Raw genomic sequence first — 27,550 nt, forward strand, 5'->3', positions numbered from 1 at the left:
GAGTGTACTTTCTCCACTACAGAGAACCACTTATTTAGGCGTGGTGTGGGATTCGTATCCTCACGACAGTCAAGAGAGTAAGAGAAGACCAGTCACTCACTGTCAAACAGTTTCAGAAGCTGTTGGGTTTGATGGCAGCGGCATCCAACGGGATACCTTTTGGCCTGCTGTACATGAGACCCTTGCAGTGGTGGCTCAGGACCAAGGGATTTTCCCAGAGGGGGAATCCGCTTCGCATGATCAAGGCCACGCGGCGATGCTTACGTGCCTTGGACATGTGGAAGAAATGTTGGTTCCTCTTTCAAGGCCCGATGTAAGGGGCTCCTTGTCATCGTGTAACGCTAATGACAGATGCCTCTCTCACAGGCTGGGAGGCAGTCATGAGTGGCCGCTCCGCCCAGGGTCTGTGGGAAGACCACCATCTCACTTGGCACATCAACTGCCTGGAGATGCTGGCCGTGTTTCAAGCTCTGACACACTTCTTTCCAGACCTAAGGGGACATCATGTGCTTGTCCGCACAGACAACACATCGGTGGTCTCCTACATCAATCGGCAGGGGGGTCTGCGTTCATGCCCCTTCTACAAGCTGGCGCGCCAGATTCTTCTGTGGGCTCAGGGGAAGCTCCTCTCGCTAAGAGCAGTCTACATCCCTGGGTATATCAATCAGGGGGCAGACATCCTGTTGAGACTGCCCGCTCTGGTTCTCCCTCACGCATGCCATGGTACAGACATGGCCGAGGCTTCGTCTGTATGCTTTTCTGAGTTCTGGAGAGAGTACGCCGGGATGGGGTCCGTCTATTGCTAGTAGCCCCGTTCTGGCCGGCCCGAGTATGGTTCTCGGACCTGGTGTCCCTCCTAAACGGCTCTCCACTGGAGATTTAGATCAAGAGGGACCTCCTCTCTCAGGCGGGGGGCACCATTCTTCACCCCCGCCCGGAATTATGGAAGTTGTGGTCGTGGCCCCTGAGGGGGCACAGCTACTAGCATCTGGTCTCTGAACTGAGGTTGTTGAGACTATACTCCAGTCCAGAGCTTCCGCCGCTAGGAAACAGTATGCCTTAAAGTGGAAGCTTTTCACTTCATGGTGCGGACAGCGACTGCAAGACCCAGTCAAGTCAAGCCATACAGCGCACTAAGATGCCTTCATGGGACCTGGCTGTGGTTCTGAAGGGCTTATGCAATGCACCCTTTGAACCCATAGAAGAAGTTTCATTCAAGTTTCTCACGCTCATCTTTCTCCTTGCTATTTCCTCACTTAAAAGGATCGGGGATCTGCAGGCACTTTCTGTTTCGTGCCTGGAATTTGCTCCAGGCATGGTTAGGGCATTCCTTTACCCGAGGGTCGGGTATGTCCCTCCAAGCGCTACTTCATCGAAGCTAACTTGCGCTCTGCCGGATGCGCTTTTATACTTCCTGGCGCTAACGTCACCCCACTCGTGATGTCTCGCTGCTCCATTGGACTAATTTTACACGTGCTTCAGAACACGGTCACGCAGGGGCATTCCCAAAGCGATTCTCGACGCAGCGTCTCGTTCCCTCTGGGAACCATGGTTACATACATAACCTAGAGATGTTCAGCATGGTGTAAGGGAAATAGTTAGAATAAATTAGCTCAGTTCTTTTGTGTTAATGTTGAAAACTGTTCTGTGACAGGGGCTTAGGTTTAGGCTTGCTTCAGAGAGGCTGGGGTCTGATTTATGACATCCTGTTGTCTTGGGCCTCTGTGGAATTTTTGTGACTCCTCGTGCCTCAACTCGGTTTTGACCAAATCTTAGATTGTCTGATTCGGTCTGATATCCTACAATGGATTAAAAAATGCTACTCCTATAAGCGTTACATTTGAGAGGAAAAAAACAGCCTAAATTAGTAGACTGTATGTTGCATTTTTTATTATTTTGTATTATTACATTCAGAAATAATGTAGGCTAAAATACAAACACAATTAGGCTATTTCAGTTCCCTTCTCTCCACAACAAATCCTCTAAAGATGTATTTAGGCTAAATATAGCCTAAGTGTCAAACCAAAACAAATTAATTAAAAAAATCAAAACTGAAGCCTACCTTTCTCATTCTGCACGAATCCAAATGTTTCCATATTTGCGAAGTATCTGGATGCTAACCTATTATTTATTATGTAAACTATAGGCTTTGTTCTTCACTCGCATTATCGACGTAAAACATCATCCTTCACATAGGCTATATCAGCAGTGAGGCGCTGGTCACAATGAACGGCACAGACTGTACTACAGACTATTTAAATTGAGCAGTGTAACTTTTTATGTTTCTTTAACTGTATTTTATTTTGATAATGAATAAGCTGCGATGTCAAATTAGCAAAACTTTGTTGTATGTGCGTGTGAGGCACTGATGCGATCACTGCATTGTTTTCCCAACTGTTACTCCATAATTTATGGTCATACCAATGCTGGTTTTTCATACCGATAGAAGCAAAACATCATTCAAAACTGTAAAGCTTTTGTAAAATAAAGAAAACTGCTTTCTGCCATCTCGTCTTTTTTCCCGTGAACTTTGGAGCACGTTACAATTATCCGGAACTGAGCACAATTTTTTATTTTGTTTTCTTAATCTGTTAATGATTTAAGTGAAATATATTTTGTGTATAGGCCTATATATTAGTTTTTATGTATCCTAATATAGTTTTATTCTGTTTTCTCCGTTCACAGAAATGCTGCAGGTGCGTGATGTGACCTTGTGTGAATCCGTGTTCTACACTGGTTTCAAACAAAAAGCTGCATATTATCTGCCATTCATTTTCACTTAAATGTAGGCCTAATGCTTGGCGGTTCATGACATATCCTCTTATAAACTCTGCCAGTGCATTTACAGCTGAGAGCGGACATTTCACTCGTTGGATGTGTCAGCGTCACGTTTGCATATGGCCGTTCTATACCGTCTGACAAACTATATTTTTTACAGATTTTATTTTGGCAAGTATTTAATTATTTTGCCCAGAGAAAAACATTGGATTATGCAACAGACATGCAACTCGTTGTCTCCATGCAGTTAATTAATAAACCATCATTTTTCATGCTATTTCCGATATGCCGATGGCTTTAAAATAATCAAAATCGGCTGATAAATATCGGCGACCGATACATCGGTGCGTCCCTACTTCAAATCTGTTCTCAAGATGTATAAGGGGTAGTAGAATACCAGTGTTTGCAAGCCTTGTCATAGCCGAATCTGGGGTAGAGGATGCTACGGCAGCAATACAAGATACCCGTGACAATCTGATGCCTTTGGGTCTCGCTCCCTGTGTGTGCCACCGATTTTTCTGTCGACCAGTTACGGCTTGTTCCTCTACACTTGGTATAAACTGTTGAGATTCACAGGACTCACCGGCTGTATGCTGAGGGGGTCCATGATGACGATCTGCTGTGTGTTCCACCTGTTTTGCAAGTAACTTTGTTTCAAGAACCGCAATCCTTTGTAGAAGTCTGTGGCAGTTCATGCAACAAGTAGATTCCACAAGAGGCATTTTCTTTTTTGTCTGTTTGAATGTAGGCAGCTGTGTTTTCCGTCTCCGGAATGTAAGCTGCTGGCAGTGGGAGGCAAATAGTCTTCTTTTTCGTAGTAATATTAAACTAAGTTTTTAGTTAAGTGTTTGTGCCAAAAATGTGTTTTTTGAGCATTGTGCTGATCTGCTGAAGATAAAATCTTAGAAAAATCTGAGAAAAGTACATAAACAGGGAGCAAATCACGGAGCAGTAAGCAAGAGTGTCCAAACAGTAGCGAAGCTGGAAGCAAAATCTTAATTCATAAGCCAGGCTGATAAGATTTTTAATCACTTCTCAGATCATTCTTAAGTCTTAAGAATAGACCCCTCAAACTTTCCTTAAGCAGAGCTCTAATGGTAACCTTTCAAGAAAGGTCAGCAATCTGTTATTAGGCTATAAAACTAAAACCAGTTTTTATGTAGACAGGTGTGAAACCATTTTTTAAGTAGACAGATCGGCTAGTTAATGTCACAAAGACATCTTTCACCTTCACATCCTCTCAGGGCGTCTGTGCAATCATAATCATGGAACACAGGTGTCCACGTCAATTGATTTATCTGTCATTGTAGGCAGCAGTGGACATGGACCACAGTTATAAATCTCACATAATGGACATTTTCTCTACTGCTCCTGTCTCAGTGCAGCCATAATGACTTCGGCAAGGAAGAAAGGAAGGTTAAAGGTCACTCAAGGGACCAAATGAAAAGGTAACAGCATTTCCCTATCTTCTTCCTCCTGATTCCTCAGGGCTTTCTCCATTTGATCAAATGATCAGTCAAAGCTGATGAACCGAGCATCAGACAGAGGGGAATGAGCTCATGGAAAAACACGACTGAGCAGCCAAAACAGTAAACACGTCCCATAAAGTTGATATATTATACTTAATAAAAAATATATATTTTATATATTCATTTTTAAACTGTCCCTTATATGTAATTTATCATTATAAGCAATATACACTATTGTTTCTACAGTTAAATATTTCTTGAAAGATTTATGAATGATAATGTGACACTGAAGACTGGAGTTATGCCTGCTGAAAAAGTAGATTTTTCACCATGGGAATAAATTATATTTTAAAATATATTACAATGGAAAGCTTTTATTTAAAATTGTAATACAATTTCACAAAATTATTATTATAATTTATTTTTTTAATTTGACTGTTTTTGAGAGACTACTTTCAAAAACATTAAAAAAATCTATCCAACTCCAAACTTTTGAACCACAGTGTACTTAAAAGCTGGCTGATAATAAAATAGAGGCTTTAATATTCCCTGACATTTTTACAGCAATTAAGATTTTTTTAGATCTTTCTTATATAAGAGTAGATAAAGGAAGTGACAATGTCTTATAGAGCTGAACATTCAGCTTCTGAATGGACTGAGGGAGGAAAAGCTTTAACGCTAATGAACTTCAGCAGTTCTGAAATTCAAAGACCAAAATCATCCCTAATTAATCACCACCCACACAACTTATAGAAACTGTTCACAAATAACATTATTACAACTATACATTATTACACAGCTCTCCAAAATACTTGATTCTGATCACTCTGGTCAAACACAGCATTATGAGATCAAATATATTTCTATAATGAAAACATGTAATGAAAAATAATTGACCATTGGCAGTGGTCCCAGACAACAGATTTGCTAGTGTTACTAGTCTATGTCTCTCTTTTTTATATAATAAAATAATTTAAACTCAAATCAACATGCTATGTTAAACTAATCAACAACCTGTACTCATTTCTCACTCCAATATGACTGAAAGGCTCAATATAGATAAAAATAACAGAGCCTGAGATAGACAGCGTATAAATCACAAAAATGGCATTAATATACGAATAGTAATAAATTTTTTGAGAGTATGTCCTACTGAAAAAGATGTATATTAATTTACCTGTCCTCTCACAATTTTGAATAATTCATATTGAATTTGAAAAACTGCATTGATTCAAACCACATATCTTCACTGAAACATACTTCTATTTAATGTTGATGTGAATCAAAAGAAGTGCAGAGTTCATCAAATCTCCATTTGTTGCAGCAGTAAATGACCAGCTCTGAAAACACAGAACAGCTTGATGACTTTCACACTGTACAAGAGAAACAGCACTCAAGATTGTCCCTACCATTCTGTGGACTGAACAAAATAACTATATATCTGGTCACTCAAGCAAGAAGACCTCCAACGAAGTGCTGAGACTTTGGGTCAAAGTTGCACATTAATCATTTGAGATGGAAGTACATATGAAATGGAGGAAAGATTGAATGTACTGTAGTGTAGGGGTATTACCACACATTAGAAACAACGTTTTAAAGTTAAGAAGGCTTAATGATGGATTTGTTTCTTATAAACACACAGCTTTTCATTTTACACGATGGAATGGAGTTGTGTTCCACTGCAGTGGATCCATTGGTGAGCAAGTAATGTAATGCTAAATTTCTTCAAATCTGTCCTGATGAAGAAACAAACTCATTTACATTTTGGATGACCTGATGGTGAGTACATTTTCAGCATATTTTCATATTTGGGAGAACTATTCCTTTAACACTGTAGGGTAGCTACAGGTATAGTTGAATTATATATGAACATGAACAGTAATACAGCTACTAATGTATTCAAATGTACTCAGTGCCATAAACTGAAACGCATGATGCATTTTGGTCATTTGTTTTAAAAAATCAGATCACACAGAGACAGAAGATTTTAGCACTTTATGTGTATTGAAATGAACAGCAGAGAGGCATTGTAACTTAACATAGTAACAATACAGTGCTCGTTTGGGTCATCAATTAACTCAAACCTTATCAAATCAGCTTGGCATCTTCAAAGAGTTATATATGCAAATTAGATGAAGACGCACCGGGCTGGAGGGAAGCGTGTGACAGCCATTTATTTTGTTTTGTATCCCTCTCTCTGCATGTGATGAGGGAAACATCTCCCTCGCAAACACAACAATCTACCATAGAGCGAGGGAGAAGATGCATGATCCATAATCATTTAGATGAGAAGAGAGAGAAACGTATATAGAGAGAAAATGACACCGCTGTCATCAATGGCAGGATAACAGGGATAGGGTCAGCCATCATTCATCAGCCATTCACTCTGCCTCTGTGCTGGACTGCAAATAAAATTTTTTATTCCCTCCCTGCTATATTCCCTTCCTGCCTTATTATTAATTTAATTTTTTTGACTTTATCACTAAAAGGACAAAAGCGACTGTCTTCAAAATATATAGTAAGCTACTTTTTTATGCTTCGTTTCACACACACATATATATATATATATCAAAAGTGCAGCATATATATATGTGGTGCAGCTGGAGGAGCGGAGTCCTGAGGCGATGGCGGGTCGACGCCCGGCCAAGGCGGAGCCGAAGGGACGAGGGAGCCCGGTGGAGCTGGTGGATCGACGGGTTCACTCTGCCTCTGTGCTGGACTGCAAATAAAAAATTTTATTCCCTCCCTGCTATATTCCCTTCCTGCCTTATTATTAATTTAATTTTTTTGACTTTATCACTAAAAGGACAAAAGCGACTGTCTTCAAAATATATAGTAAGCTACTTTTTTATGCTTCGTTTCACACACACATATATATATATATATATATCAAAAGTGCAGCATATATATATGTGGTGCAGCTGGAGGAGCGGAGCCCTGAGGCGATGGCGGGTCGACGCCCGACCAAGGCGGAGCCGAAGGGACGAGGGAGCCCGGTGGAGCTGGTGGATCGACGGGTGACAGTGGAGGCAAGGGAGCTAGGAGCCAAGATGGAGCCGCTGGGTCTACGGGCCGAGGCGGAGTCCGGGCCTCGGAGGCTGGAGGCGGAGGTGAGGGATTCTCCAGCCACGGCGATGCTGGAGGATGGCAGACCCGCGGCGCTCGCACCGTATTGATGGTGGGCTGAGGGCGAGCAGAGGGGCTGCCAGAGGACAGCGGTGGAGGAGGTAGGAGCGGGTGGGAGGGCGTTATTTGTGAGTCTCCGGGCATTCAGGGCTTAACTCTGGATCGGAAGCCCCCTCTAGGCTATTTCTTCAAATCTGTCCTGATGAAGAAACAAACTCATTTACATTTTGGATGACCTGATGGTGAGTACATTTTCAGCATATTTTCATATTTGGGAGAACTATTCCTTTAACACTGTAGGGTAGCTACAGGTATAGTTGAATTATATATGAACATGAACAGTAATACAGCTACTAATGTATTCAAATGTACTCAGTGCCATAAACTGAAACGCATGATGCATTTTGGTCATTTGTTTTAAAAAATCAGATCACACAGAGACAGAAGATTTTAGCACTTTATGTGTATTGAAATGAACAGCAGAGAGGCATTGTAACTTAACATAGTAACAATACAGTGCTCGTTTGGGTCATCAATTAACTCAAACCTTATCAAATCAGCTTGGCATCTTCAAAGAGTTATATATGCAAATTAGATGAAGACGCACCGGGCTGGAGGGAAGCGTGTGACAGCCATTTATTTTGTTTTGTATCCCTCTCTCTGCATGTGATGAGGGAAACATCTCCCTCGCAAACACAACAATCTACCATAGAGCGAGGGAGAAGATGCATGATCCATAATCATTTAGATGAGAAGAGAGAGAAACGTATATAGAGAGAAAATGACACCGCTGTCATCAATGGCAGGATAACAGGGATAGGGTCAGCCATCATTCATCAGCCATTCACTCTGCCTCTGTGCTGGACTGCAAATAAAATTTTTTATTCCCTCCCTGCTATATTCCCTTCCTGCCTTATTATTAATTTAATTTTTTTGACTTTATCACTAAAAGGACAAAAGCGACTGTCTTCAAAATATATAGTAAGCTACTTTTTTATGCTTCGTTTCACACACACATATATATATATATATATATCAAAAGTGCAGCATATATATATGTGGTGCAGCTGGAGGAGCGGAGTCCTGAGGCGATGGCGGGTCGACGCCCGACCAAGGCGGAGCCGAAGGGACGAGGGAGCCCGGTGGAGCTGGTGGATCGACGGGTGACAGTGGAGGCAAGGGAGCTAGGAGCCAAGATGGAGCCGCTGGGTCTACGGGCCGAGGCGGAGTCCGGGCCTCGGAGGCTGGAGGCGGAGGTGAGGGATTCTCCAGCCACGGCGATGCTGGAGGATGGCAGACCCGCGGCGCTCGCACCGTATTGATGGTGGGCTGAGGGCGAGCAGAGGGGCTGCCAGAGGACAGCGGTGGAGGAGGTAGGAGCGGGTGGGAGGGCGTTATTTGTGAGTCTCCGGGCATTCAGGGCTTAACTCTGGATCGGAAGCCCCCTCTAGGCTAAACACGGGAACAGGATGGCGCTCAGGAGGAGAGGACACTTGAGGGTGCTTACGAGGAGCTGGCACTGGACGGCGCTTTCTAGGAGCGGGCACTGGAAGGCGCTCTGGACTGGATTCGGGGACTGGAGCCCTCTCCTCTTTGCTTTGGCACTTTCGCAGCGTCACACTCAGCTCACCCTCAGATGCAGTGCAGTGGGCGGAGCTCTTCTCTGCGCTCACACAGTCCACGGCTTCCTCCCTCGCAGCGGGCATTGTTGCCGGCTCTCGCACCTGGTCTGATGAGTTGAGCTTTACGTCCGGGGCGATCCTCTGCTCAGTCGCTCGGCATTGCGCTGGCTCGTAGATCACGGCGGGAATTGGCTCTCCGTCATCGGTGGGCTCGGGCTTTTGCTCCGCACAGCGTGGAGATGGTGGGCTGGGCTCTGGGTCCGGAGGGTCGAGCGGATTTCTCCGCATTTGTGGAGTGGATTCTGGCGAGAAACGGATCGCCTCTCGTTGTCACTCCCGAGGATGATCTCGCCAGAATCCACTCCACAAATGCGGAGAAATCCGCTCGAGGACCATCTTCGGATGACGGCGCTCTGCACGCGGTGTTTAAACTTGCGTCGTAGATCGCACACAGCGCGTCATCTGGGTAGCTGGTGGTCTTAGCTAGCAGCTGGAACAGTCTAGTATGGTCCTCGAGCGATCTCTCCCCCTGCTCAAGCAGGAGGAAGAGGAATTCCGGGCGAAGGAGGGCATCCAAGAGGGAACAACGGGAAAAAAAGACACTGGGTAAAAACGGAAAACAAAATGGAGGGTAGACACACGGAGGTTACTGTTTTGGTCAGGTCTTCTGTCAAGTTACGCTGCTGAGGGAACACACTGGAGTCACGAGGAAACGTTTAACAGTCTTTAATAACAAAACACAGGAGATAATCCACAATAGGAGCTTGAGCCAACACACGTAGAGAACAAGTAGACCTGACAAACACAAACTGAACAGACTAGGACTTTCATACAGTGGATGATTGGGGAACACAGGTGACATCAAATGGAACGATCAAACTAAACCACAGGAGATAATCCACAATAGGAGCTTGAGCCAACACACGTAGAGAACGAGTAGACTAGGAATTTTATACAAGGGATGATTGGGGAACACAGGTGACAATGGAACATAATCAAACTAAACGAGGACAGGAACATGACCAAATAAGGCAAAACAGGAACTAAAACACATGACAAAACAGGTCCAATCCTGACAACATTATGAAAGATTCATTATGCATATATTTATTGTGTTATAACAGAGATTTGTGAGATTGCGATGAACTGAGATGTCTTTTAGAGATGTCTTTGCTGGCATTCTGCCAAACCATGCACGCAGCAGCCGCTTGCTTTAGTTAAAAATAACAGTGTTCTGTGAATGTTGATGCTTTAATAACAAATATTTATCGGGAGCGTGTATGCTGGGATTTCATAAATTTCATGGAGAAAAAAGTATATATATATATATATATATACTACCATTAAAAAGTTTGGGGTCTGTAAAATTTTTTCCATGTCTTTCAAGTCTTTTATGCTAACCAAAGGCTGCATTTACAGTATTTGATCACAAGTATAGTAAAAACAGTGATATTGTGAAATATTACTACAAAAATAAATGTTTTCTGTTTGAATATATTTTCAAATGTAATTTATTACTGTGATGGCAAAGCTGGATTTTCAGCAGCCATTACTCCAGTCTTCAGCGTCACATTATCCTTCAGAAATCATTCTAATATGCTGATTTGGTGCTCAAGAAACATTTCTTGCTATTATCAATATTGAAAACTGTTTTACTATTTTTTTTTCTTAACAGGATTCTTTGACTGATATAAAGTTATTGATTTGAAATAGAAACATTTTGCAACTTTATAAATGTCTTTACTGTCACTTTTGATCAAGTGTTCCTTGCTGAATAAAAGTATTTAATTTAATTTAAAAAAATCTTACCTCAAATTTTTACACAGTAGTGAATATGCAAATAATTATGATTGACTTGAGTAATACACATATAACGTAATTAAATTGATTTAAATGTTTAATTGATCGACAGCCTTAATCCAAATATTTTTTTTAATCTAATCAGAGCAGAGAAATGTACTTTACACAATCAATTCAAACCCTAAACACTAAAAAATCCTTAGAACTCAAGCAAACATGAATTTAATTCTGCTTCGAGATCTCTGCACTGTGCCTTGTCACTGCCTTACTGCCTCAGTGATCACATCATTAAGAGCTTCTTCTGCCTGTGAATGTGGATTAAACAAACACTATCTTAAATCACTTCAGTGCAGCACCATTAGAGAGGCAGTGGTTCATTTGACTGAGAGATCATGGATGGAGCGAACACCACGGGGGACAGAGCAAGATAAGTCATACCCAGATGTGGAGCTGCTTCTCTGTGTAGGGCGTCACAGTTCATCAGCTCTTCCAGAGCATCGGTGTGAAGAGCTGACTCCATATCTCACTCAGCAAAGCAACAGCACCACACAAACACTACAGTACTCCAGGTCAGCAAGAGCTAATACACAACTCTGAAGACCAGGAGAGGTTAGAAATAAAGTCATTAAAGGCTCAAATATAAGGATGGCCTGGTGGCCTGGGGACTAGTGTGAGCTTTGGTACATTTGACAAAATAGCCTCTTGCCCATTCGAACCAGTTCTGCACTGACCCTGAAGTCAGTCAAGTCTATCTTGTACATCAATATTTTATGCTTTGCAAACAAAATGTTTGGTATTCTCTAATTCCACTAATTTTTCACCAGTGTTTTCTAATGGACAAACATACAGGTGAGGGTTTGTCAAAGTTGCAAAAATTATGATAGTCTTGAAAGCACTATAAGAACGTGTTGAAAACTACAAAATCAGTTAGCGTTGCAGCATACACCATTAATTTTCTGTATAAATTGTGTTCATAAATGTGTTGCTTTATATCTGTAAAATGTAATACTACTCTACTACTACTACTACTAATAAAGTATTTTACATAGCATTTCAAAACCTCAGGACAAGACAAAGGAAAAAGGAAATAACAAATACAGTAAAGGACTTAACTATGGAAGCCACTTCCGCCACTGAATAAAAAAATTAAAAAGGCAATTATGACTTTTTATCTCACAATTCTGACTTTTTTTCCTCATAATTGCGATGATATAAACTCGCAACTGTGAGTTGTAAAGTCACAATATAAACGATGAACTTGCAATTCTGACTTTATATCTCACAATTTTAGCTTTATAACTTCGCAATTGTGACTTTATATTTCACAATTCCGACTTTATAACTCACAATTCTGACTTTATATTATGCAATGATGAGTTTTTGTGAGTTTTTATCTTGCAATTCTGACTGTATAGCTAGCAATTATATATGGATATATGGAAATAATACTTCCATACTTACAGTTTTTCTTGATTGCTAACACACTAAAACTGATTCATTTGGCCCAATTTTCCAAACCATTCATACAGTTCTCGAAACAAAGACACGTTTCTCAAAACCTTTAACACATTTCACCTGTTTGCACACACGTTCCAATTTGCTTAGTGTTTTCTGCAAAACTCTACACAAAAACGCCAGACGACTGTCTAGCGGAGGCAGAGAAGTCTTTTGTCAGAAGACTAAGAAACTGCTATAACAAATAAGGATACTACCAATACTGTAATGCAAATTGGCAGAGGATGCTGAACGAATGAATGAATGAATGAATGAATGAGTGAGTGAACTTACTGTAATTATTTATTTATTTATTCATTCATTCATTATTTATTTATTTCTGTAAAGTAACTGACAGTATATTCCAATGTGTGTTTACTGTGTATTCAGTTGTTTAGTCTTTGAACTTTTCTCTTTTAGTGTTTTTCATTTTCTGTAAGATCTCATGACAGTAAACTTTTCTTAACTGTTTACTGCTGAATTTTACTGTATCTGCACCCCTCTATTTATGTTGTATACTGTAACAGTGATTGACTAGCAAAAGGATTCCTATTTCCCAAAAGGAGGTTTTTGTAACAGTGTTTTGAATTGATCTCACTAGTGTTCTCTAGGCAGTGAAGTAGTGTGTGTATTTGGCAGGTTTGTGTGTCATCTGAGGCCAAAGTTTGAGTCTGACAAACGAGAACATGTTTTTGACTAAAGTATTTGATTTTGACCTGGAAGTTTGAAGTTTGCACAAGATGGTGTGTTGTTTTGAGATTGTGTTTATAGTTGTGAGAAAATGGTGAATTGTTTCATGAATTGTGTGTTAGCAATCGAGAAAAACTGTAACAGAGGACAGCAAAAAAAGGGACCATGAAACCCTTTTTTATGTTATGTTAAACAGAATATGTACTGGTTGCACATACCTGAAAACGACCGATAACACTTATGTTTATTATTAAGGGGAAACTGGTAATAACTTTTTTGAGCCATTTTGCTCCTTCAATTTGAAAAGGAAAGTTGTGAGGTAACACCACAAAATGTGAGGTAAATGCATCAACTCTGAGTTTTGGCTGGAAAGTACAGAACATCAGAAAAACTTTTTTAAAAACAGACTGTAAATAAGTGAGATTTAAATATTATTGTCAAATATTGTTGTAGAACACTATTCTAAAGTTTAGGAACAGTGACGTTAATGGATGGATGGATATACACATACATACATATATATATGTAATATATTTTTGAATACAATTTGGTGCTGCTAGAGGTGTAAAAATTGTACACTTCTCCTTTAAAATATAGTTTAGTTAAAATATATAGTTAAGGTTATCTTCCACCTTCACTGTGTAACATATAGTGTGTGTACTGGCACTCATCCACAGCTTGAGTTATCTCCTCACTGCAGGGGTGCAACATGTCCCTCCTTCTCCTCAGCAGCCAGTCTCCTGGGCAACACTGGGCTTGGTTTCAGAAATGTTAGCTTTCCCCTCAGGACCTGTCTGGATTTGACACCGCACGCTGAGAGAAACTTTCACACCCACCATCCCTTGGGCCATTTACCATTAACTACCCAAGACTTGATTAAACCAAAGAGTGATACCTTTCTGAAATGTTTACTGGGATCCACCCTGCAGTGTCAAGAGGCAGTAATTCATTAGGAGGGAATGATGTTTAATGCATGGTTTGTCATAAATAGTTTTGAGTAGCCTGCCTCAAGGGAAGCTAAACGATAAGCACACTATTTAGCATTTTAAAACAGCTTTTCCACAACACCATTAAAATAGGACTGGAGTGGAAACACGATGAAAAAAAGCTTTTCCAGTGTTTTAAAGGAGAACTATTATGCCCTATTTTACAATATGTAATATAAGTCTCAGATGTCACCAGAATGGGTCTGTGAAGGTTCAGCTCAAAATACAGCACAGATCATTTATTATATCATTTTTGAAAATGCCTATTTTGAGTGGAAGCAGAAACATGTCTCTTTAAATGCAAATGAGCTGCTGCTCCCCGCCCCCTTTTCCAGAATAGGGCTGTGCTAGCTTTACAGCTCATACCTCAGATTCTCTGCTAAAAACATCTGTTTGGTTTTGATTATCATGTCTATCGTGCTGAAATCAAGCGTTTTAAACCATATTAGTTTAAACTCCTGATATACGGTTTTCTGAGTGCACACACACAGAAAGCGGCTGACACACGGCATAGGAGTACTAAACTAAGTTCTCTTTCATGTCTTATTGAGCTTAAACTGTCAAATACACACAAGTTTATGTTAAAACACACGAGTTACAAAACCAGTCAGTTATGTCTGTAAAGGGAAACAGCAGGCAAAGAAATTGCATGTTTATATTAGATCTCTGTGGCAGCAGTGTGATATACAGTAAATAAAATCAATAAATCCACTGCTCTCTTGTCTCTTCTGAGGCTGGGACTCTAAATAATGTTTTGTGCTCATCTGTGCAGCCAAAAGACAGAACAGCTACACTCTTAAAAATAAAGGTGCTTCAAAAGGTTCTTCAGATGTTAAAGGTTCTTTATGGAACCATTTAGACAAAAAGGTTCTTCTATGGCATCGTGAAGCACCTTTATTTTTAAGAGTGTAGCATGCTTTGCTCAAAGTTTTGCAATGGCATTAGAACTGGAACATCGTTGTCGCTTGCGAAAACGCTCCCTATTTTTAATCAAATTCACTGGTTTTAAAAACACCACTTATAATTGTATGCAATACAATGAAAGCACACACTTACAAACACATCTCTCCCCTGAAAAAAAAACACAACGTTGCTGAGAGGCATCTGCAGCACATCCTCTGAGGCAAAGTAGGCCGAGGTCACCTCCTGACATAACCCTCATTAGTGTGACCGCAAAGTAAGTCAAAGAGCTTTTCTTTTCATGTCTGAAAATGTCAGAGACGACTTCATTAATTCAGGAAGGGCCAGGCAGGGGCTGTGGAGTTCTCTGCGAGGAGTATGTTCTCAAATGCCAGGCTTCTGTTCTGTCCGTGCCACGACCTAACACACAACACCGCCTCTCCCTGGGAGTAGACATGAACACACACACTGCATACTGCACACCTAGCTTTAGACATGCTGCAAACACAAATACAACCTGACACGCTCACCCTGGGCTCTGATTGCACACATGCACAGTCTTCCGTATACTGTGTCCTAGCAAGCGCACACATTGACAGGAAGTAGCTGAACCCCCTGCTTTTTTACATACAGCCATGTATGATCTTTCATACACTGACAGCTGCACACCGGCTCCATGCTATGCAAATGCCAACCAACGTAGGGTTCGCTGGAGGCCCAGGAAAGAGAAGAAGGAGGAAAACAACAGAATGACAGGTGACCTCCTGTTGACTGTCTAAAATTATACTAATGAAATAATTATTGTTTATTTATTCCTAGACTGTGGTAAGGAGGGAACTCCAGGAGAAACACAGCAGCCAATGACTGGGAGACTATCCAATGAGTTGAACTGAACTGAAGTCTAGTTTAAATGGGATAAATCAAGGTGGAATCATGGGAAATTACACCATAGAGAAGATTAGTCATGACTTTGGGACTCTGATGCGTTAGAACAGCAGGTTGCAGTCTCGATCTTTTGCCTCCGTCGTTCGCGAAATCTCAGCTACTTTGACGGAGGCGTGCAACATCTGAAGCTGTTTTTTACTATAAGCATATAATTTTCTCCCCTACCTCCCTCCCCAAGCCAATCATGTCAGGTTGCCATGACAACAGCCCCTGTGAGAAGCTAAAATAAGCAGGAGATACAATAGAATGGGTTACAGGGTGACCTTCAGAGAAACACGACTAACTATCAGTCATGGAGGCGGCTTTACTCCAACTCTATGTTGGGATCCGACAGCACCCGTTTGTTTTCTAAATTATAAAGCCTGGTGAGGAAAGTAAAGTAAGACAATGAAAGCTTGCATCCACAATCAGACTCCCATAAGGCTTAGGTCTATTTCCTGTTGAGAAGCAATTTCCCCCGCAGTCCAAACACTATGAGCGAACAGGGGGGTCTGGGGACGGCATGTGGACCGGATGACTGTATAGCCCACATCCAATTACAATGAGGAACCAATCAGCTCATCTAAATTACTACTGCCCCACAATCCACCAGGAGTTAATGAGCCATTAACCATTTAATGAAATCCATATGATGCTGGATGGACACTGAGAGGAAATTACGTTGACTGGGTCAAAAGTTGAGGTGACTTTTATGTTAAAGCTCACTGAATTTATAAAGCAAATTGGCAACATCAGCAGCTTCTTAAGCCCATCTTGTCATTTTCTTCTTAAAATTAATACCACAGTAGCAGTTTGACAGACTCAATTATTCACTCTATAAAGCAAAGAACATCTGCTGACTTTCAGATAATGTTATAAACACATAGGATGTGACCACCATATCTGTAAAGCTAAAAAAAAGTATTTTTATCAGTACTTATCTTTTTTTTCCAGAAAACATATTTACAACCATAGCCACAACATATGCACTATATTGAAGCACAAAAATTATATCCGGGAAACATCCAATTGCTGTCCAGAAATGTTTTCTAACTTGCAAACAAATTTCAAAGATGACTTTGAAAGCATCTGCAAGAATGCGCTGAAAACTAATAATAATAAATTGCATCATATGCTATTGGTTTCCAACCAAAACACATTGCTCAAAAATTCACTGCATTACAGCTGTTAAATTTATTTTTTAAAAGATTTTTCATGAGTCCTGTTCTAAAACTTGAGCCAATCGGCATGGCTGTTTTCATTTAAAAATGTTCCTTGTCACAAATTGTATTAAATTTGTGAATAGTATAAACAACCCAAATTTCCTGATTCTTTGTTTATAATCCAATTGATAGATGCCATTCATTCTTGGTGAATTTCTCCCCAACATTTGACTTTCAACAAACATATAGAAGGAACTTTACATATCATGAGCTGTGTATGATGTGACAAACGTGTCACTTTCAGCAAAATACAAACCCAATTAGAGGATCAGAGATGGAGAGCTGACAGCAACACTCACTGTGCATGATTTAAACCGGATAATGAACAATTAGAGATAACCTTAACTGAACACCAGCTAATCAATGTCCAGTCTAATAGTGGTAGTATGCTGCTGTGTATACCATTAGGCAACTACTGAAGATGGGTAAAAGAATTGTGGGTAATCCTTTCATATACTCAAACAATCCTCTGACAGCAGTTCAGCAGCACAGTGACAGCTGCCTGTTCATACTCAAAAGGCTCTTTCATATTTTGTTGCTGTAGCAAGTACCTCGGTATAATTAGAAAAGAAATGGTGCTAACTTTCCCTTGCAGACAGAGCTGACACAAACATAAACATATAGAATAAGCTTCGTGAGTAATCTTAATTTATTTAACTATTCAAACTCACCCACTACAGTGTAAATGTAACTGACAGATTTGATACGAACAGCCATATTCACAACTTTCAGTTCCATTATAGTTCAGTGCAGAGCAACAGACTGCTTTACTTTAGTCATCTCATGCAGTACACTGAAGAACAGCCCAATCTTACCTTCATCAACACAGACTCGCTGAGTTTCTCCCGGTTTACAATTTTTATGGCAACTTTCTGACATGTGACACAGTGGATTCCCAGCTTCACGAGGCCTGGAGCGAAAGGAAAAACGAGAGAAGAGAGAAAAGAAATTCTGTCAACAAGCATAAAAAGTACATCAACCAAAAAGCACTTAGATGATAAAAGGCTGGTCCCAGCGTGAGTTTCATTTCGGCAAAATGAGAATTCTCCCACTAAAGCCCCCCGGTATCCATAATGTGACACCCAGGGGCACTTTTCATGTCGCAAAGTAAATGTCAGAGAACATACATAAACACAAACAAGGCCAGATCAGTGTTGGATCCCCCTCAATGACTTTTTGTCATATCGATGATAAAAGACTGTCACTATGCTCAAAGGCTGACACGGGCACGTATATATATCAGCAAGCATTTTGGGCTAAATGCCAAGTCTGAGCATGCCTTTATTACGCCCATACATTTTTCAGCATGCCTCTGCATATCAAGCTGTTGATTTCCCTGAAGGTTTACCCAGGGGACAGAGGGGATATAAAGACCTGACAGGTCCCTGGATCTCTTTTATATGTATGTCGTTAAAGCCCGAATGGCATCTCGCGCCACTTTCACGACGTGTCATTGATGTTGTATCACAGGAGAGGACACAACGCAGATGCAATCTACACCCTCACGCTGGACTCGAGGGCGCAGCGGAGAGTGTCCGGGGACCCAATGAATATTTCATCTTGGTGTAATTGCCTTGCGCTGAGATGAACACACAGAGACATATGTAAAATGCCATACGGCGGCTAATGCAATTGTGAGGTGAGTCACCAAGAGAACTTTCTAGGAAGACAAATGCTTGCATACAACTAGATCATGTTTTTGCCTAAACACTAAGAAAGATACACTGAATTCTGATGGTGAATGTCAAACCTGATGTAAAGGTGGTTACTGGTCACCAGAATGGGATGCTTTTACACTAGCGTCCACAATGTCGATTACTTCCCTTGATATTGTAATTGCGAATATTAATGTTGACTAATATAATTTACATTAAAAGACTGTTTTTGTGGGAGGCAACTGCATGCTGTATTCTTTATGTAGATTACACAAGCAAACTGGTTCAGACAGGATCAGTGGGAACAGACTGGAGTTCATTTCTTTCTGGGTTGCCAATTATAAGTCAGAATGATTTCATCTGAAAATGCTGAAGCTCTCATGTCAAAAGGCACTTCAAATTTCTATTAATTCTCTTAAAAATCATCAATCTTTCTAATCATTAAAGCAAAACTCTCTCGGCTGCAAAGGAAACCATGGAAACCTACAAGAGCACAACTAATGAAAGCTAGGCTAAAGTTAGGCTAGCACGCTTCAGTCAGAGTTCTTTGCAAAAAAATTAAAAAAAAACATGGATGAGTCAACGACATTCGAGTCTCTCGAGCAAGTAAACAAGCAGTGTTCTTGTCATTTGCGGAGAAAAACAACACTCGCCCATAAGAGATTTCTCAACTAACACTTGACACACAACTCAAAAAAAGATGTTAGGTTACTAAGTTGCGAAGGAGGCGTGCTTGAATAAAATGTCTGCAAGCAATGGGAAGAGTAGAAACCAAAACGTTACAAAAAAAACCCCCCATAAAATACAGAGTTGATTGAGTTTAAGTGGTACTTGAGCTCACCAAAATGTTATACTTAGCATTAAAGGGTTTATTCATATATGAGCAACAACAGTAATATACTCTTATGGTTTCAATAGAGGGTTTTTGCAGCAAAACCAAAATAACCTTTCAGGGAAAAGATCTTAACATTTTTATTCTTAGTCTGAAAAACATTTAAATAACCTGAAGAAACTATAAAGAACATTATGTGCATTTAAAAGCTTCCATGGTTCTCCATGTAATCAAAGATACCAAAAAATAACCTTTAAATTTACAGCATCTTTACCTTAAATGTCACTAATTAAATTAAAAGTTGACATACTCAGTGAATTCTACAAAATATTCAAGAAAGTCCAGAGTATCGATGGCAAAAAAAATGGTAGTAAGTAATTATGCTACATTTCTCTTCACCCTCAGACTTCACCTTCTATTTACATGTACTTCTTAGTAGTAAACTGAAAGAGCACAGCTTTGATTCGCTAACATGCACGGAGCAGCATGACATCATGTTCTCATGGTTGCACAGTGGAACTGCATCCCCAGAGGCTCAGCATGTGTCCTTATAGGCTTCCCTCATCTTCCCGCCGCAGGGCCTCAACAGATCAATAAGTGGGAGTTCATCAGTTAGAGTTAAATGCCTGCTGGTGACCTTCAGCAATAACATGCATCAGTAATCACCAGGACTTCTTCCATCAACCACCACTCTGTGTCAGATCTTCTCTGCTGTACACGCAAACACACACAGACAAGGGTCTCATTCCTATTTTTCACATAATCTCTCCCCACGTCCAACCACAGAAATACGCAATAAAGTTTCTTATTAACTACAGTGTGTCTCTACTACAAAAAATAAATCCCATGTTAGGCCTTGAGATCCATTTATTTTGCCAAGACTCTTTTCTTTTCTTATCAAAGAGCATGTAGCATGAGATTTGGCAGTAAAGTTGAGCACACAATAGAAAACCATGGCTCTTGCCAAGGTCCTGTAGTCCCACTCAGATCTATTTTTGATTAACGTAGCAGCATCAGGGATCCAGCAGAAAAACTCCATAATTATACAATGACTGAAACAAATGGAGTCTGTTTGAGGCTAAATGGAAAAGGTTACTTATGCTTATTTATTATGCATGTTGCTGATACAGGTATTATGTACTGTATGTAAGTGGCTCGTAAAAGTCAACCTGAATGTTAACCATACTTTGTCAACAATCTGGAAGTTGACTGTTGACGCATGAAAAACAACAATGACCTACAGTCACCATTAATATTTTAACATGTTTGAGAACATTATTTGTTATTTAAAGTGGGCACTAAAATCCACAGAATCTCATCTATTTTATATTAATCCATTCTAGTGAGCAAGAAAATGCAAATGCTCTTCATATACAGTACATCCAATGATGTACAGTTTGGTTATTTGGAACTTGTTCTCAACACAAAAGAGATACCAAGAGACCAGTGAGTCATGTTCAATATTGTATTGCTGTTCAATGCATTTATTCACTGACTTACAAAAACCCAGAAATGACAAGTTCACTGGATCATTAAAATTGTTCAGCAAGAACGATTTAAAAAAATAACTAGACCACAACATATACCAAAAAATAGAACAGACTGAAAAATAAACTCAATGTACTAAAATGAAATAGTTTTTTAATGATTTTTAGACATTTATAATCAATGTTGCTAACATTTAAGGTTTTACTGAGAAATGATCAAAAACATTTACATTTAAGCATTTATTTATTGCAAATAATTAGTTGCATTTCCTGGGAATCGAGCCCATGACCTTGGCTTTGAGAACATGATGTTGTTCTGTACTATGGACCTGCCTGGATCAATACATCAAACAGGCAATTTATGAAAACTGCAAAATATAATGTTAAATTATTACAAATTATATTAATATACTATATTAAATTATACAAATAACTAGGGCTGCAAAACAATTAATCGCATTCAAAATAAAAGTTTATGTTTACATACTACATGTGTGTACCACGTATATTTATTATGTATATATAAATACACACACATACACACATAAACATTTAAAATTTATATATAAAATATTTATATTTATATATAATATAAATGATACACAAGTATAAATAAATATATATATATATATATATATATATATATACAGACAAATATGTTTAAAATATACACAAATATGTGTGTATTTATATATACATAATAAATATGCACAGTACACACACATACAGTATGTAAACGTAAACTTTTATTTTGAATGTGATTCATCGCGATTCATCATTTTGCAGCCCTACAAATAACTGATCTGATGTCCATGAAGTGATGTAATGAATACAAACTGACAACCATTACTCTTAAAATCACTTTTTGCAATAAGATAAATGCTAATATTTCAAACCTCTGTCCCTCCACATCTCCATTCACCCAATGAGTGCTGACTCCAAACACAGCCAGTCAAAAGTGTCTGACAGTGATGCAGGGCAGGTGTGAATCGCAGGGATTCGATGAGCGCTTGTGTTCTCTGACAGGCTGTTTAGAGCAGGCCAGCAGGAGTGTCTTCAGCAGTGATGAGCGCTAACCACTGAAAACAATAACACAAACTGCTCTAATAACAGCCAGAAGCCCATAAACCCTAGGAGTCAGGAATCATCTTTTATGTTTATTTTATTTTACTCATCTCCGTCACTGTTTGCACTGTAAAAATCCTTCAATTAGTGCTTTTATAGCTTCTGCCTGGAGGGGGAATGGTGGTCTTGAGATCACCACCCACACTTTCACCACTGCTCTTCCTTTTGTCTTGTAACTACCAGCGGTCTGCTTTTATTCATCATATGAATAATATGATGTCATATGATGTTGCTAAAAAGAACATTATTTTGTGTATTTGGTGTAATGAAATGTGTTTCAAATGCGGTTTAAGGTTCAAAAAACACATTATTTTCCACATACTGTACATTATTGTTTCTCCTCTATGCCCCGCCTTTCTGAAACGCATCGATTTTTACAAAGCTCATCAGTCTGAAAAGCGAGGTGTGCTGTGATTGGCCAGCTATCCAGTGTGTTGTGATTGGTTGAATACCTCAAGCGTGAGACGGAAATGTTACGCCCCTTGTCATATTGTGATGCCTTGTCCCGGCCGGAGCGACGAGACAAAAACATTAAAACCCATTATAAACTAGGCATTTGTTGCATCCAGTGGGGACATAATTACGGATTATAATGACTTATACTGTCGTTTTACGTGTTGCATTGCATCGTGCCGCGTAAACATAAAACCATGTCTGCATTTGTGATCGGAGAAATGACAAACTACAAACTCTACTCTACAATGCTCAAAACTCGCATTTGAATCGTCAGTGGCAAATTCTTTAAATATAAAAAACGAACTTACAGTCTGTGAGTCAGAACAGCCAGCATTGTAGTATACTCTACCACGATCAGGAAACAGTCCTCGATAAAATGCGCTGGACACATCGGAATATTTGGGTTGAACTGTTCTGGAACAGTGTTGTGAATACAACTTAACCACTGATTTCTAATCGTGTCCTCTTTTGGAAGGCCAAACAAAGTAGTTTCGCTTTCACAACGAAACACAGCGTCACACACGGCGGGCTAGAATGAGCGGAGGCCGGCTTAAGTGAGCAGAGGCGGGCAGGCTTGCGGCAACCACATGTGATGACCCCGGGCTGGACTCCGCTTCGTCCACGGTGATCAGCTCCAGGCAGCTGTTTTTAGCATTTGCCCCTGAGGCTCCACTGAGCAGCTGGATGGAGATAAATGAGTCGCTTTGCATTTCAAATCACTAATTGTTCATGCGGGTTACAGCGGTCCAGAACGTCCATGGGTCTCTTTTTTTTAGAGCGCTTATCACCTGGAACCTGCTAGCAGACCTATGAAATTTAGCTTAACCTTAGCTTGGCCACAACTGTAAATTACTGTGCAAAGATTCCTACAAGTGATTGGAAGAAAAAAAGGAAGTAATACTCCTCACTGTCACACTTGGGAAGGACATGAGAGTTTCATCTATATAGATTTGTTGTGGTAAAGGTAAAATGAAATTTGTAAAATGTTTGGGCCTGAAAAATCAGAATGCTGCCAGTAGGGAGCAATTCTGCATTAAATATGAAACAAGTATCTCTGTTGCTTAGATACTCACAGCAGAGTAAATGTAAAACCACACACTTCACATAAAACGTATGCCTTAGTGCCTCTCTATTTCATTCGTTGTGAATTATATATAGTATGTATTTCAAATAAATGCTGTTCTTTTGAACAAATTAATCATCAAAAAATCCTAAAGAGTAATGGCTGATGAAAATTCCACCAAAAATATATTAAATATATATTTTAGTAATATTAAAACAATAGAAGTAAATGGAAAGTCCCCACCACCATTAAAACATAAATGAGTGTGTGTTTTCCAGGTGACTGCCTTTTAGAGAGAAGCCGTTTGGAAATTTCTCAATGTGCCATCTGTGCCTGTCAAAAGCATGATTGATTATCCTAAAATCTGAATATGAATCATATATACATAAAGTAAGGAAATCAAGTTGGTTATAGCAGTAGAGAAAAGTAACTTTAAATAGTAGTCCATTTGGGATATGTGCAGTTACATGAGACACAAGGGAACCATCCCAATGAGGGATTCAATAAGCAAGGGATCACTCTCTTTCTCCTATGTGACTCTTCTGTGTGAGCATGTAATGTAGATTGTTGCATTTATCAACTGTCACTGAAACAATCTGAGATGCCATCTGCTAATTGCAAACACACAGGATTTAAAAGGAGTCCCCTCAGGCAGACAAACTGAAGCCCAATCCCTCCCAATCGCGTCCATCATGCTGTACTCCGAGCAGCCGGGAGTGATTATGACCCGAATGTCGACCCACCATGAATGTGGTGAAGGGGCAAAATAAAGTGAATGTCAACAGTGTCTGAACACTAACATTGATTAAATTAGCAGACAAATTTAACCAAAGCTGCCTACAAAATATAAACACTACAAGCAACTTTAACCCTGCTAAAAAATACAACATTTTATGGTTAATCAGAAGAGAATTGCAATAGAGAGCAAGGCTTTGCAAGGGTTTTAGTTTCAGTAGCAAAAGGGTCTGGGTTCAATACAAGTTAAGCTCAATCAACAGCATTAGTGGAATAATATTGATTACCACATAGTAAATTTCAACTAACCCTTCATTTTCCAAAAAATGCAAGGTTACGGTGGGGCCCATTTTTAGAGAATTTAAAAAGCAGAAATGTGAAACTTATAATTTTTTAATAGCACTTAACATTAATCCTGTTCAGGGGCGTACATTTCGTCTAATAGTTGGGGGGGGGGGGGGGGGGGCATACACAGAGGAAACCCTTACTACTATTAGTGCAGCAGGGAGACTAAATTAGACAATGTCAAGCTGTGACAGTGCTCGTGTCCGTTGTATCCGTCACAGTGTTGCCAAGTCCGCGGTTTCCCCGTGGAATTGGGCTACTGTATCACTGTTGCCGCGGGTTGTTTTTCATGTCCGTGGGTTGAAGCGACCCCAACAATGTGTATTTTAGCCCCCGGAACACGATTTTTACCGGGGGCCCCCTCGAAACGCTGTTAGTTTGGGATAGTTTTGGGTAGCAATTGGGAGGGTTTTGTTGTAAAAAACCTGGCAACCCTTTTTGTCAAGCAGGTAATGTTATTATTGCTAACATAGTGACTCATCGAAAAATACATTGGCATCATCTGTATTAAAGAGAATATAATCCCTTCATCCGATGTTTAAGTGAATAAAATAGCCTTGACAGCCTTGGAGTTCCACAACTGTTGACTTTGTTCTCTCTCAGTGATTTGGTCCAAATGCCTGCTTTCCTCTTTTACATCACCTACACACACAAGTCCGGCATTTGGACCAAATCACTGTGAGGCAAGGGAGGGAAGACTCAAAATGTTTCTAAACTTAAAACGCATTTTTGTCCCGTTTGTGTTGTTTTACTACTTACACAATTATTTAAAGTATAAAACATTGTTATTTACAATACACAAACTGGTTTTTAATCATATTTTTAGGGGGGACAAAATATGTCTATGCATCTACGGTGCTCCTGTCACCCCCCAAATGCTAATAAGCAACTAGTTAATAGTGAGAATTGGTCCCTATACTAGGGTGACCATACATGCCATTTTCCCAGGACGCGTCCTGGCCAGGATTTCTATATTGCCTAAAATATCTAGGTTTTGGCTTTGTTTGCGTGTGCAGACCGATCGGTGTATGACATCAAAATACCATACAGATGGTTCCTTATGCTTTCAAAACGATCTCGAGGTATTTTGATGTCATACACCGATCGGTCTGCACACGCAAACAAAGCCAAAACCTAGATATTTTAGGCAATACTGAAATCCTGACCAGGACACGTCCTGAGAAAATGGCACGTATGGTCACCCTACCCTATACCTAAGTGTTACCACTTAATCTTAGCAATAACTTATTTTACTTTGAAAGCTAAGAGTAACACATTCAGAGTAAGAAACTTCATAGTGTGCATGTGTTGAGCACCTGTGTTTGTACTCACAATCAAATGGAGCATACTTCGAAAAGCTATGTGTTCAACTGTAGTAGGAGTAATTGGGTAAGTAGGCCTATACTTTGGGTTTGTGTCAGAGATGTGCACCTGCAGGTTAATAGCATTTATAGATCCTAATGTAAAAAACAGGCTGTGTGACTATAAATAATGATTATCGAAATGTAGATCAACTTGAAAATCCAAATGAAAAACATACACTTTGCTCTTTATTGTTCACATACCAGTGATTACCCTGCCAACCCTTGCACTATTTGATGGTTATGCAAATATTTTTGATAACAAAATGAGAAGTACAGATGCAAAATGGGACTATGAGGTGGAAAGTGCAGAGGTGAATGGGACTGTCATAGTACTACACAAAAATGCTTAGTAGACAGTCACTAAATATTCTGTCAAGCATTTTCATTTTCTCCCCTACAGGCCAAAATAAATCAATGGAATTATTTCGGGCCCATGTCCAAAACCAGTCCCATAGCTTGTACACAGGATCCCTGGAAGGAGGAAGGATTGGACAGCAGACATGTCTCCAGCTGCCCCTCCCTGAAGCACATGCTCCATGAGTATCTTGGGTCTGATTCAAATAAAAGGGCTGTGTGCCAACGGCATTAAACATGTGTTTATTGCTCTTAATGAAAGCCAAGGGGAGCCAAATAAATCCTCAAAGGCTAAGCTGTTAGTGCTGCCTCCTGGTGGGCTGTGAAAGTGACCAAGATATCCCAGAGAACTGGATAGGAGGTGCTGACAGATGAAACAATGGACAAAAATGTTATGTTGATCCTGTACTTAATCCAATCTAATCAAATCTAAGAGCAAACCCCAATGCCAAATCCCAAAACCCAATTGTTAAATTGGCAGTGGCCTTGTAGGAGGCTGTTGACATCTCTCTCAAGCACTGGCTGATTCAAGTGCTGCGTATGTGATGGCTCGCTCATTACCCCACTGCCTACTGGATATTAACAGTCATGCGTGGAGATTTCTGCCTCTCAACACATCATCTGCTCGCTCTCTCACACTCCCGCTCGTCTCGCTTTCTTCCTTTTGATCCCCTCTCCTCTTCATTCATTAAAGATAAAGCAGCCTTCACAATGAGTCTGTATGGTTTGGATAAAGACAACAGAGTAGAAAGGTTGAGGAAAAAGCCATGGTCCAGTTATTATACAAAAGGCACTGCAATGAAAACAATACTGCCCCTGATTATTCCATGACTGTTATGCATTCAAGAATCAATGTACGTCATGAAAAGGATAGTTCACCCAAAAATGGAAATTCTTTTATAATTTATTATCATCATGTCCTGTACGAAATCCTCCTAGAGAACACAAAAGAAGTAGTTTTAAATGTTTTTTCCATAAAAATTAAAGTCACTGGTCCCATTAACGTTCACTGTATTGACAAAAACAGACATTTGAGACTCGAGGGTGGCACAGTGGCTCAGTGGCTAGCACTGTTGTCTCACAGCAAGAAGGTCCCCGCTTATAGTCCCGGCAGGGAAAGGA

The 27,550-nt window shown here is 40.0% G+C and overlaps 1 protein-coding gene across 1 annotated transcript in view; it reads right to left on the minus strand.

Annotated features, from left to right (window-relative positions):
- Positions 1–27,550, minus strand: part of LOC107596488 (serine/threonine-protein kinase BRSK2-like) — a 151,529-nt gene that overhangs the window by 52,746 nt on the left and 71,233 nt on the right. The window contains exon 2 of the mRNA XM_016287235.1: positions 17,828–17,922. Coding sequence (XP_016142721.1) covers positions 17,828–17,922 — 95 coding nt within the window. The remainder of the gene's footprint in view (positions 1–17,827; positions 17,923–27,550) is intronic.

Source organism: Sinocyclocheilus grahami, unplaced genomic scaffold (assembly GCF_001515645.1).
Source record: "Sinocyclocheilus grahami isolate Dianchi unplaced genomic scaffold, SAMN03320097.WGS_v1.1 scaffold219.1, whole genome shotgun sequence".
Lineage (NCBI taxonomy): Eukaryota > Metazoa > Chordata > Actinopteri > Cypriniformes > Cyprinidae > Sinocyclocheilus > Sinocyclocheilus grahami.